This window comes from Magallana gigas, chromosome 5 (genome assembly GCF_963853765.1).
Source record: "Magallana gigas chromosome 5, xbMagGiga1.1, whole genome shotgun sequence".
NCBI classification, from domain to species: domain Eukaryota; kingdom Metazoa; phylum Mollusca; class Bivalvia; order Ostreida; family Ostreidae; genus Magallana; species Magallana gigas.
In genome coordinates this window covers 56,642,201-56,654,230 of record NC_088857.1, presented here as the reverse complement: position 1 = coordinate 56,654,230, position 12,030 = coordinate 56,642,201, and the positions used below count along the sequence as shown (strand labels likewise).

General features: G+C 35.8%; 1 protein-coding gene and 1 non-coding gene across 3 annotated transcripts; one reads left to right on the top strand and one right to left on the bottom strand.

Moving 5' to 3' along the window:
• Window positions 1-5,967, top strand: LOC105318350 (uncharacterized). 2 transcript variants are annotated; one of them, XM_011415407.4, is made up of 8 exons: window positions 1-66; window positions 2,010-2,105; window positions 2,380-2,497; window positions 2,971-3,059; window positions 3,538-3,646; window positions 5,161-5,330; window positions 5,638-5,729; window positions 5,835-5,967. In XM_011415407.4, the coding sequence occupies exons 1-7, from the start codon at window positions 4-6 to the stop codon at window positions 5,725-5,727; spliced, it is 735 nt and encodes a 244-aa protein (XP_011413709.3). In that variant the 5' UTR covers window positions 1-3; the 3' UTR covers window positions 5,728-5,729; window positions 5,835-5,967. The 2 variants fall into 2 exon arrangements, with proteins under 2 accessions (XP_011413709.3, XP_065941001.1); XM_066084929.1 differs by having other exon boundaries at window positions 5,638-5,743; window positions 5,835-5,890.
• Window positions 5,968-9,507: 3,540 nt separating this feature from the next.
• Window positions 9,508-11,594, bottom strand: LOC105318351 (neuromedin-U receptor 2). Its single transcript, XR_010713810.1, has one exon. It is a non-coding gene; the product is annotated as a neuromedin-U receptor 2 (transcript).
• Between the last annotated feature and the right edge of the window lie 436 nt (window positions 11,595-12,030).

The following is a 12,030-nucleotide window of genomic DNA, read 5'->3' as shown; positions in this document are numbered from 1 at the left end:
ACAATGATCGCGCAAGTGACCGTCAGCCTTCTGATTTGTTTCCTGGGATGTTGGGCCCTCAGACCAGTAAGTTTAACAGTAATCTTACATCTAGGAACTACGACGGTATTTACATGTACTTTGGTTTTTGTTGAGCCCCAGAACTAATATATATGAAATCAATTAAGAGCATATTCAGTACATCTATCAGTTTATTAATGTTCTGACAAGTACGTTTTTACTAACCATTTAAATTGGACAGTCTCTGTAAATTCGGAAGAAAGTGATACATCCAGGCCGCATATCTTACTTTTATTTATTAAACATGCAATGAAAAATGCTTATACGGGACGTAAAGTAACCAAAACTTAATACGTTTCAATATAAATTTCTTTGAAAAAAGTTTTGATTATTATATGTTAACAATTAATTACAGGAGATAATTTTACAATAAAACTTGTGTAGTACAAACACGGATATCGAATTCTCGGATATAGCAAAGTTTTTTTGAGTCCCTGGTAAAGTTCTTAAGGACGTTGTTTACTCAAGGTTTAAGTTTTCAAATTCGGATTGTTATAAAGTTCATTGTCATGAGTAAAATTTGTTCTAAACACTAAAAGTATTATGAAATGAATTATTATTGACAAACCATTTAATTTTTTTTTTTACCATATTATGGAATTAGGCTCAAACAAAGTTGGACTTTTCGCAAAACAGAGGAATTTCGGACTAAAATATTTTCAGATTTTGTTTTTCACTGAAATATGTTTGGTAGTTCTATAATATTAAAAGTTAAGATTTTATTTGTTAGTCAACATAATTTTGCATATTTTCTGTTGGTTTTATCTCACTTTATCGTTTAGATTTTCAAATGGTACACACTTCAAAAATATTGTAAAATGCTTAAAAACGATAAAAGACAAAATATCTCAAAATTTTGTTCATTGACCTCTTGTAACTTCTGGAGTAAGGTCAATATACCTAGTTTAATGCTATAATTGTTTTAGTATTATCACCATACAGTTTTTTGTAAAATTGAATAAAAAAATGGGTAGGAATTTGAAAACTGATAGAGGAAATTCGAACTGGAATATTCATAAAATTTGTAAATGAAAACTTAATGCTTTGTGTCTGTTTAGTGTCACTGCCATTCATTAACTGTATTTTATTTTTAAAAGAGTGTAGCAATTTGTATCATTTTCACAATTAATAAAATTTCAATTATAGTGTAATTTTTTAGGGACTTCTCTTAAATTTTCAAAAAATATTCAATGGCCATTATCTCAAAAAGTAGGTAATTGACCTACTTTTTTGAAAGTGAAAAACAGCACTACCATGATAGGTCTTTAACAAACAATAGATGGTTTTTCAATTATCATCAGTGGAGTAAACGTATACCTTAACACATATTTGCCAAATTCTATGGTTCTAACGAATTCGGATAAAACAAATTTATCGATATAGCGAACTGATTTTGAGTCCCCTAAAGGTGAATAATAACTTATAAAATATAGTTACAGTTTAAAAAAAGTTTGCACTACCATTTAACATAATAGGTTAAATGAAATTTGTTTTTATATAAATTTTTCAATTCACAATCCGATTATTTAAGGTATCAAAAGCCTCAATTAGCAAAAATTATAGTCTGGTGAAAGAAAACATGTATTTGCGAATTCGCTATAGTTATAATTAAGAATTCGTAACCCGTTATAAAGAATTACGGATATATAGAAGTAAATCCATTGGTCCCTAGGACTTCGCTATAACTGGGTTTTACTGTATTGTCTTAAAACGAAAAAAAACACTTTGAACACCTTAACATCACGTATATTAATATACATGTAAATATGGCTTAAAAAATATCAAATTACATCCATAATTGCTAATATTCAGTTAGTCATGCATTTTGAATTTGTTATGTAAAGTTTTTGAAATAAGTGAAAATATTGATGAATGAAAGACTACATATCTACGGTTACGTGTTGATTTCGTTAAAGTATGTGTATGATTCATAGCATCTGTTTTGATAGGGACCATCTAGAAGCGTTTTGAAGCGACAAGTCTTGGCTCCAAGTTCTCTCGACACTCACATCAGAACTGCACGGCTATCCAGAAGACTCAATAGGGTAATTATTTCTTTATACCAATTTATTATTATAATATTTTACAACTTCACCATCATCTTCATTCCTTACCAACATAATTTCAATTTAAATAAGCAACACCTATTACATCAGGTATATCAGGCTTGTATATCGCTTCTTTAAGTCGTAAACATGCGTTTTAAAAAAGTGAACAGCAATGACATCAGTTCAGACTGAGAGTAGTCCCTGACTGTGAGACGGTCCCCTGTAGGAACACAGATTTTAAGCTATCAATCACATTGTCTTCTATATCCAGACAGTGATCGTGGTAATTGATTGTGAGACGGTCCCCTGTAAGAACAACGCCACCTGTCACCATGAGTCTCACTGTGAATGTGCCCCGGGCTGGACCGGTCACGTGTGTGATAAAGAAGGTACTTTATTATACAAGCAGGAAACAATCATATAATAGTTAGAAAGTATTTCATGAAAAGGTACACAATTAGTAGTTCCTTATTTATAGCGTACAATAATGAACCATTTGAACTGACAACCGTTGTACACATTTCTGTAACATTAAAAAAACGTACAGGAAGTGATAGGTTTCAACATACTTCACACTTTTTTAAAATGACGAAATATTTATGAATGCAACAATAACATGCTATAAGCTAATGATTATATTCTCATTTCTGATCATTTAATATAAAATATTCCCCTCTTAGAAAAAAAGAAAGTCAAAATTTCACCAAACACTATATACATGTATGATAATTGTACAATCAATCAATCAATTTATTAATCAATGAAAATATCGATAAATCAATCAGGAATCAATCGTTCACTGTATTGTAAATGGTTTTAAATTTAGCACGTTGCTGTAATAATAGTTTTTCTATGTAATCAGTGACACATCACGTCCAGAAGTATGGCTTTGAGACAGAGCTGGGGCTGACCAGTGACCCAGGCAATGAAGTCGACTTCCAACTCGCCACGGTATGTCACGCTGTATTTTACGGAAGTGGATCGTTTTACAAAGACATAAATACTATAAGAAAGAAGACTTTTTAATCTACCCCTAGAAAAACCGTTTGGTCTGTTTGATAAAGTTGTAGTACCAGTATTGCTCTATGGTTGTGAAATTTGGTTTTAACAAAAATATAGAGATTATTGAAAAAAATCCATTTGATTTTTTAAGATAAGGTTTATGTTTGAAAAGTAGTACGCAATCGTGTATGGTCTATGGTGAATCAGTTTGTTAACGCAATTAACACAATTTTGTACCTCATGTACATGTACCATTGTATTTTAAAGGCTTAGGAGAATGAACTAAGAAGTGCTTTTTATTACTCCCTCCCTTAAAAAAGGAAATGTAAAAATTTACAAATGTAAATATATTAGAATGTTGTTCTTTGAACATATATTTTCACTTCTGTAAACTACTTAAGAAGTGTTTTCTTCACTTTTTGATAAGTATTCGGAATACATCGGAAGGGGAACAGAGGGTAATAGTTACGCCTTGGTACAGAGTGACACTACATGCCACTATCACACACAGCTGTACTCTGATCCTATATACACAGGTAACTCATTTTAAACTTCGTGTCACATTAGAACATTTAAGACGCACCACGACTGCGATCGGTGGGAACCCACGGTTGACCTCTCTTCATCACCCGTTCCTCTGTTTATGCTTCGACGCTCGTTTTAATGAGCAAACTATCAACAAATATCATCCAATCAAATTAGTCGTTACAGAAATGGAACCCTACTGTTTTTGTGGTCAGCTTTGGCCGATCACAGCTGTATTAATATGAGAGATTAACTATTTGCGCACGCATGGCGCCTTGCACTACTTTTTGGGAGTTGATTTTAATTAACTCTCCTTTGCACTTACTCGGGCAAAGCGAAAGTGAAACAGTGTTTGGACCTAAGCACAAATCAATACCGCTGACAACACTTAGTTCTTGAAAATAATCGATAAATTCGATGCTATGTATTCTGAAGCATTGTTTTTCAAGAAAACTTATTTATTAATACCATGAAAATAGTAAGATTTTAAATTGTACAAACAGTTTAGATATTTTTTAAAGTCGTATGTATTCCTACGCTAGAGTTCAATCTAGTCTCGTTCAACCAGACGCTTGGCTTTCTCCGTTAATATCCGACAAAACAGAGTCTCTCTTGATTGTGGAAGATAAACGGAGACAGCCGAGCGTTTGGTTGTACAAGACAAGAGTTCAATCTTGCCTGGATCCATACAATTTCTCAGAAATATTTCGATTTCTGATACTACTTGCCATGCAAAATCACATATCGTTGATTTTGAATAAATGATAATCGATAAAATCAACTCCCGTCAGTACTTCAGTACTTTAATTTTTAATATCGAGCGTAGCGAGAGGCGAACGAAGCCCGCCTCGCGAAGCAAGGCTTAATGGTAACACGTATATAAGAAAATCAATGAAAAATGGAAGATGAATCTATGGTACTAAGGGCTGAAAATTTTACTTCCAGCTCCTGGGCGCCGCCATATTGACCGCAATTTTGTTTGAAAAAGTTAACTTATTTATTAAATGCGTGGGTCTTTTCTATGTTAATTGTCCATTAACTCTATTAAAACTTTCGAAGTTTTTAATGGAAAGTAATTTAATAAACAAATTTGACTAAACAAGCCAGATGAATTTTAACAGTGCTTTAATCAGGAGATATGTCTAGTTTAACGTATGTCTTATTAAATCATTAGATAGAAAATAAAGATATCACCGAGGAACCGATCTTTAAGACACTGAGTGAAGTAAAAATAGAAAATTTATCAACTCATGAAATGAATAAGCATTGAAACAAGAAATAAAAATGCTCGGAATCACGTTCACTGATTTAGTAACTTTATTATATGCAAATTGATTGCGAGTATATGGAATATGCCAATATAAAGATTGTTATTCGTAAAAGGAGGGCCGATCTGAAAATTTAAAATATTAATTAATATTATGTTTAACACCTTCGTTAACCCTGATTTTCTGGAATTCATTTAATATTCCGGATGATTCGTAGATGGCTTAATTCAAAATGCATTTCAAATCTGATATTGCAGAAAACAGCTTGCTGATTGAGTTTGACTACACGACGTACGGTAACGGGGTTCTAAACTTCCACATGCTTGATACAGATGGTTACGGGACTTACCATCTCCTTTTTGACACAGGGAACAACGGAATCTGGAAATCCTTCAGCTACAGCATAGCAGGGGGGTACAATATACAGGTAATAACTAACAGAGAGAGAGAGAGAGAGAGAGAGAGAGAGAGAGAGAGAGAGAGAGAGAGATGGATTGATTTTGTACTAAGTTATCTCTCCTTCTTTCAGTAGTTGTCTTTGATGTGTTTATGGGCCTCTCACTCCCTATGCGTACATTATCGGCATATATACATATTATAAACATATATTATGGCTGTCTAAATGCTGTCCATTTTCCTTCAGTTCTATAGTAATTGCCGACTTCATGTTGTATAATTTATATAAACATGTTACATAGAATTGTTTATATGTGGCTGGTTTCTATTTCCCTCAGTACTATTTCTCGGCGGTTACTGGTGGAGATACGTGGGATTTTTACGGAGCTGTGGCCATTGATAACCTACGCACCACCGTCCAAAAGTGAAAGTAGGATAACACAAGTACAACATTTTCTTTGCTTTTTTATTTACCCCTTAGATTATATAAATGATTACAAGTGTTGATGGCATCCTGAATTTTAATTATTTGCAGGTTTATGAAGACCCAAATCTGCACTATGTTCTAAATGTTTCATGTTGATCTATCTAAATAAAATGGAACATTTCGTATACAAAACATTCTTGGTTTGTTGTTCTGCATGTCGGTACTGTATAAACATATTCTGTATTGGGCGGTGTTCTAGGACTCAGTTACACATAACATCAGTATTGTCAAAATCTCCTTGTTCACAAAAAAGTGATTAAGTAGTAAATGAAATATTTTTCTTCATTTTGTTTACAGAAATATTTAGTTACTTCAGATTAATGCTTTTCGAAGAGGATGGGCAGACAAAAGGTGTAGAGCTAACTTGTTCCTTTACTTAAGTGAACAACAGGCAATGATTTATTTGTTATAATCAACCGCTTGTGGCCCTCTCCCCCGTTGCAATCTGTTTGGTATCAAACGTTTCTTTGTTTAGCAACAAGCGATGTTTTTGTAAAAAAAAAAAGGTTACATCTTTGATAATATAACTCCGTTGCAAAATCCAGCCGAATCGGAAACATTCCATTAATATTTTGTCGGTATGGTTGTTCTTGACAAGTTGTGGTAGCCTTTTTTACACATCAATGCATGAACATTTTATGCAATTCTTTGTTCGGTGCAGAACAGATTTATCATTAACCATTGGATATCCGTATTAAACAACTATGTTTTGTTCCTGAGGCTTGGGTTGAAGTTCAGTCGTACCGAATTATCATAATGATTCAAATTTTTGATATGTTTTAGGATCTGTAAAACAGTACTGAATTTTAAAACCACTACAAATAAAATGTGTCTTTTGTAAAGTTACGTGTTATGTTTTATGGTTTTTGCAAATGTGGAGTTCGGGTTGAATTCAGTGCTTAATTTGGGAACTCAATTACCAGAATATGATTTTTGATACTAAAGTTTTTCAATAGCCGTTTGTTTCTGAGGCCCAATTATACTTGTATATAAACTCATATCTATTTCAAGAAAAATTGTGACCGTAAATTTTGGATGCTTGCGGAGACAGAGCAATGGGATTCGACTAAATCTTAAGAATCTACTGAAATATAGGGGCTTCATATTCAACGTCAAAAGCAAATATGTGCTCGCAAAGAATATTATGTACGATGCAAATAAATATTTTGAATCATTATTTTGTAACTTTTAAATTCAATAATAGCGTTTGTTTCAATAAAATATAATTGAGGAATGAAGGCATCATTCTTTGAGTATTATGAGGTGAAAATTTTGGTCGAGCGGGGTCAATTCCAATAAAGCCCGAAGCTTTATGATAAATTTGACCACATTCCGACCAAAATTATCATTTCATAATATTCAAAGAATGGTTCCTTATATCTTATATTTATATTATTTCCAATTTGTATATTAAAACAACATCTTATAACAAGCAATTTGTATATTAAACAACAAATCTGTATATTAAAACAACATTTTATTTTTCATGTTGCACATGGTATGTATTACTACGCAGCGCAACCAATACCGTTTTCCCGTTATGCAATAAGACACGCCCATTTTCTGTCGCTCATCTTTTATGAAATTATTGGGCTATAGGGTTCAAATTTGATGTTATCACAGACAAATACGGTTGTAAGTATTCAACCAAAAAAGAGAACACTCCACAACTATGTACAAAAACCGTACATGTATTAAACCAAAATATAAGACGTCCAATTCCTTGACCCCCCGGGGCCCAAAAAAAACACAAAAAACCAAAACCAAAAACAAAACGATATATGTACGTCACACATCGTTACCGACTTCACAGATGATATGACGCATGGGATGAAATGCACTGTAACATAGTATAAATACGTTATTTAATCCTTGAATGACCTTATATAAGAAAAGTCCGCTATGTCTGTTTCAACGAGTTTACACCATACTTGTTTCACATTTGTGCACTTGATATAATGTAGGAAGTCAGACCGTTTCTAATTGGGGGGGGGGGGGGGGCGCTCTCCCCTCTAATTTTATATTCGATATATTGTAAGAAGTCAGACCGCTACTAATGGGGGGGGGGGGGGCTCTCCCCTCTAGCTTTATATACGATATATTGTAAGAAGACAGGCCGCTGCTATTGAGGGGGGGGGGGGGCTCTCCCCTCTAATTTTATATTCGATATATTGTAAGAAGTCAGGCCGCTACTATTGAGGGGGGGGGGGTCTCCCCTCTAGCTTTATATACGATATATTGTAAGAAGACAGGCCGCTGCTATTGAGGGGGGGGGGGGGTTGTGGGGGCTCTCCCCTCTAATTTTATATTCGATATATTGTAAGAAGTTAGGCCGCTACTATTGAAGGGGGGGGGGGGCTCTTCCTCTAGCTTTATATACGATATATTGTAAGAAGTCAGGCCGCTGCTAATGGGGGGGGGGGGGAGGGGGGGCTCTCCCCTCAAACTTTATATAAATTTGGTGGTGTGATGATCCGAATACAAAACTAAATGTTGGTCCCTGAATAAATAATACAGTGAGACTCTGGGTAGTGGCGTATGGCTCGGCAATTAAGGTTAGTGATCCTGTTAAAGGAAATAGAAAATCATGCGCAGATCTCAGGGAATCAAGTGTCCGGAAAATATTATTACTTATTAGGTTAGTTACTGACTCACTACGGAAATATATTGGGTTGATCAATCTCATAGATGGCGAGGCGAAGCCGAGCCGTCTATGAGATTGATCAACCCAATATATTTCCGTAGTGAGTCAGTAACTAACCTAATAAGTGTTTTGTTTTCCCGAGGACTATCAAGCGACATATTCATTCACAAATAGCGGTGATCTACGCAAAGCCATGTATACAAGATGCCTTATATCTCGTCCAATTAAACTCATTTAAACTCTTCAAAATTATCAATACCACCTTTCAAATGCGCTTTAAAAATCTTCGCTTCACCCATATTACTTACAATGTTTTGTTGCTATTCAATTTTAAACCTCTGCAGAGATTTGAGCAAATTTAGGCCTAGACGCTGCCATTTTGTTCTGCTCCAGACACAACAATGTGACGTCAATATTCAAAGGGCAACTACTCTAATTTAAAAATAATTTCAAAGGCCGCTACTCTAAATATTTTAATGACTTACTGAACACGATTTCTGTGTAAATAATATGAAATATCGAGATGAGTAGGTGCGGCGGCGGCCAATGACGGCCACATTGCCTAATATTAATCCTCAAAGAACCTACATAGAGATATATGAGGCAATCACGTGCCATGTTTAATCCAATGAAAATGTGACATTTCAGTCCGAGGGAAAACAAATACTTATTTCATTCAGATGAAGAAATACTGTGCATCTGATGCGATATTTGTTAAAAAAATGAAATTGAAAATTTGTTTGATAATTTTTTTTACGATTTGTACGCATATGGAAAACCACATTCTTTGAGAAAAATAGAAGAATTTTGAATTTATTATTAAACGGCATAGACAAAATCAAATGCAATAATAAATACAATTTGCAATTTTGTAAATTTTATTATTTTCTCCGGGGATAGAGGGGGGGGGGGGGTGAAGTAAGATCATTATTTGTAACTGAGAATGCATCTTGTTATTTGTATATTTTAATACATTCATTAAAATATTACCCTTAATTCAGTCTGTTTATTCCAGAAAATATTCACTCTTATTCCTCACTTCCATAGATTTTTCCTGTACTTGAAGAACTTGAGAAAAAAGCTTGCACGTGATTTTTATTCTAAAAGCGTCAACTTAGGAAATATTCTTTAACAATCTTACAAAGCTTATAAATATAAACAATAATAAATAAATATATTCTTTGGCATTGCAATAATATGAAAATTATGTCACTGCACATTCTTTTCATCGGGATTTGAACATAAACATTTGAAAGACATAAAACAAAATATTAAATTCGTCTCCATCAATTCACCGCCGAGAGATACTCCTTTGCTTGCAATTCATACAGCTTTTAAACAAAAACACAACTTCGTATTTGAATTTAGGATCAAGAAATCCATAAACAATGGGGTTCGCCATATTGTTTATAAAATAGGATCTGAGGAGTAAGTTATAGCCCGTGAAAGCCCACGGAGACAGGTTCTCGAAGCCTGCGGGGTCCATAAACTCCAGGATCAGAAGCACCAGATGGGGGAGATAGCTGATAATATAAACCAGCGTTATCATAAATAACATTCCCGTAATTCTGACCGTCCGTTTTTGTCTTTTAGAAAGCGACTTTCCTGACAAGGAGCTCCGAAAGGACCGCTGACTTTGTTCTCGGCCTTCTTCGCTGTCCTCATCACTGATAGACATTGTCTGTCGTCTGTAAATGTCCAGAAACTTCTTTTTCTTTCGGCTCTCTCCCCTCACTGCGTTCCGAATCATCGGTGAGTTTGGGGATCTCGCCTGCGAATTCCGAGAGGCGCTGGAGTCTCTATCCTGTTGTTTGACGCCTGTGAAAATCGGCGTCGCAGCGTTCTCGTACTCCAACTTACATTCCGACATGCTCTCCGCGTTTCCTTTTTTGTAGGAGATGGTCTTCACTTTAATGGCGGATATACTGTCGTCCGTCTCCGACAGAATCTCGTTGGATGTTTCCGGATCGGACCCACAAATACTGAAGGACCTGGCCTTTGCGACAGGTCTCTCCTTTCTGGTGGACCCATTATCCGAGCTGATGTTGGATGCCCGCCGTCGGATCTTGCATCCAACTAGAGAATACAGCACTATCAGAGCCGTTGTTGTGGTTATAAACAGGAAAAAGAAAAACCCAAAATAAATATAAGACGTGGAAGACTCCTCGTATTCATCTTTAATGTAGCATTCCACTCCGGTAAAATTCGCGCCCTCGACTTCTATAGAGGCATTGCCGTACATAACGATGTGCGGGATGCTAAATACAATCGCCACAATCACCGAGGCAACACACGCCTTTTTAGTTCCAAGATCCGAGATCTGTTTTCCAAACGGTTTGCATATTTTTTGGTATCTGTCAATGGCGATTATAGTCAAGATAATAGAAGAGGCTGTCACAGTAACTCCAAGTATATAGGACAGTCCTTTACAAGAGGCCTCGTCATAGTAGATGTAAGTATGGTACATGTCATAAATATGGTAAGGCATTCCTATCACACAAGCCACGAAGTCCAGCATTGCCAGGCAGAGAATAAAAGCGCGAGAACTGGAGCGTTTAAATCGGAATTCGTACACATATAACACAAGAAGATTGCCTACGATCCCGAGGACCATGAGAAGGGAGAGGAACGCGATGACGGGGGTGAGGAGGTGGGCCCGCTCATCATTCACCCTCTCCAGAATCTCTCTCTGGTTCTCGGTCAGAGACAGATTCAGGACCAACAAGCTCTGTGTCACCGGTGTAGGACCTTCAGTGGTGTTTTCTTCCATGGCGAGCAGGTAGCGATCGGTCAATTGATCACATTCCTCGGGGCGGGCGATTAATTGACATGTAATTATCACAGATACTCATAAAGCAAATGACGATAATATCAAAACTAAACAGGAAGGTACACAGGAAACACAAATAAGTCTGTTGCCAATGCTACTGTGGCCAGCCCAGTAAACGCGCTAAAACGGATACCGGAAGAATAATACATCGTATAATACAACAAATAGGATTTCCATTGCCGATACGTCTGCAGTGAGATGAGGTAAACATACTCTTATCAAAACGTTTGAATGATGTCAATAATGTTATTCAAAGCACCGTCATAAACATTTCATCTGGACCCGGAGAATACAACCAACGACAGACGTGTACGCACACTGTATGTCATGTTCACACTGTAACAATGCATGTCTTTAACCTTCAATGTGCATTCACATGAAAAGCGAAGATAACCAGTAACTTTCTCCAATACCATTAAGAAGAACAAAAGTGAGCGTGTTATGTGTAAAGGTTTTTATCTCCAAAACGATCCAAACTCTTGACTAATATAAATGCGCTTCTTGTACATGGTATATTTATCTAAGTCGTACAGCTTCATTAAGTACAATTAAAGCCTCAGTTAGAGATTGCTGGGTCTCTTATGATAACAAGTCCCTGAACAATGTCCTAAACTACCGTAGGAAACGATTGACAGCTCTCATTACGAGCGCACTGTCCGATATAAACGGACAGCAAAGCGGATACCGGAAGTCTAAATGCATCACGGGGCGATCACCGAACAATGAGCTACTTAACAGCCCATTCAGTTTTTGTATAATTACACTAATAC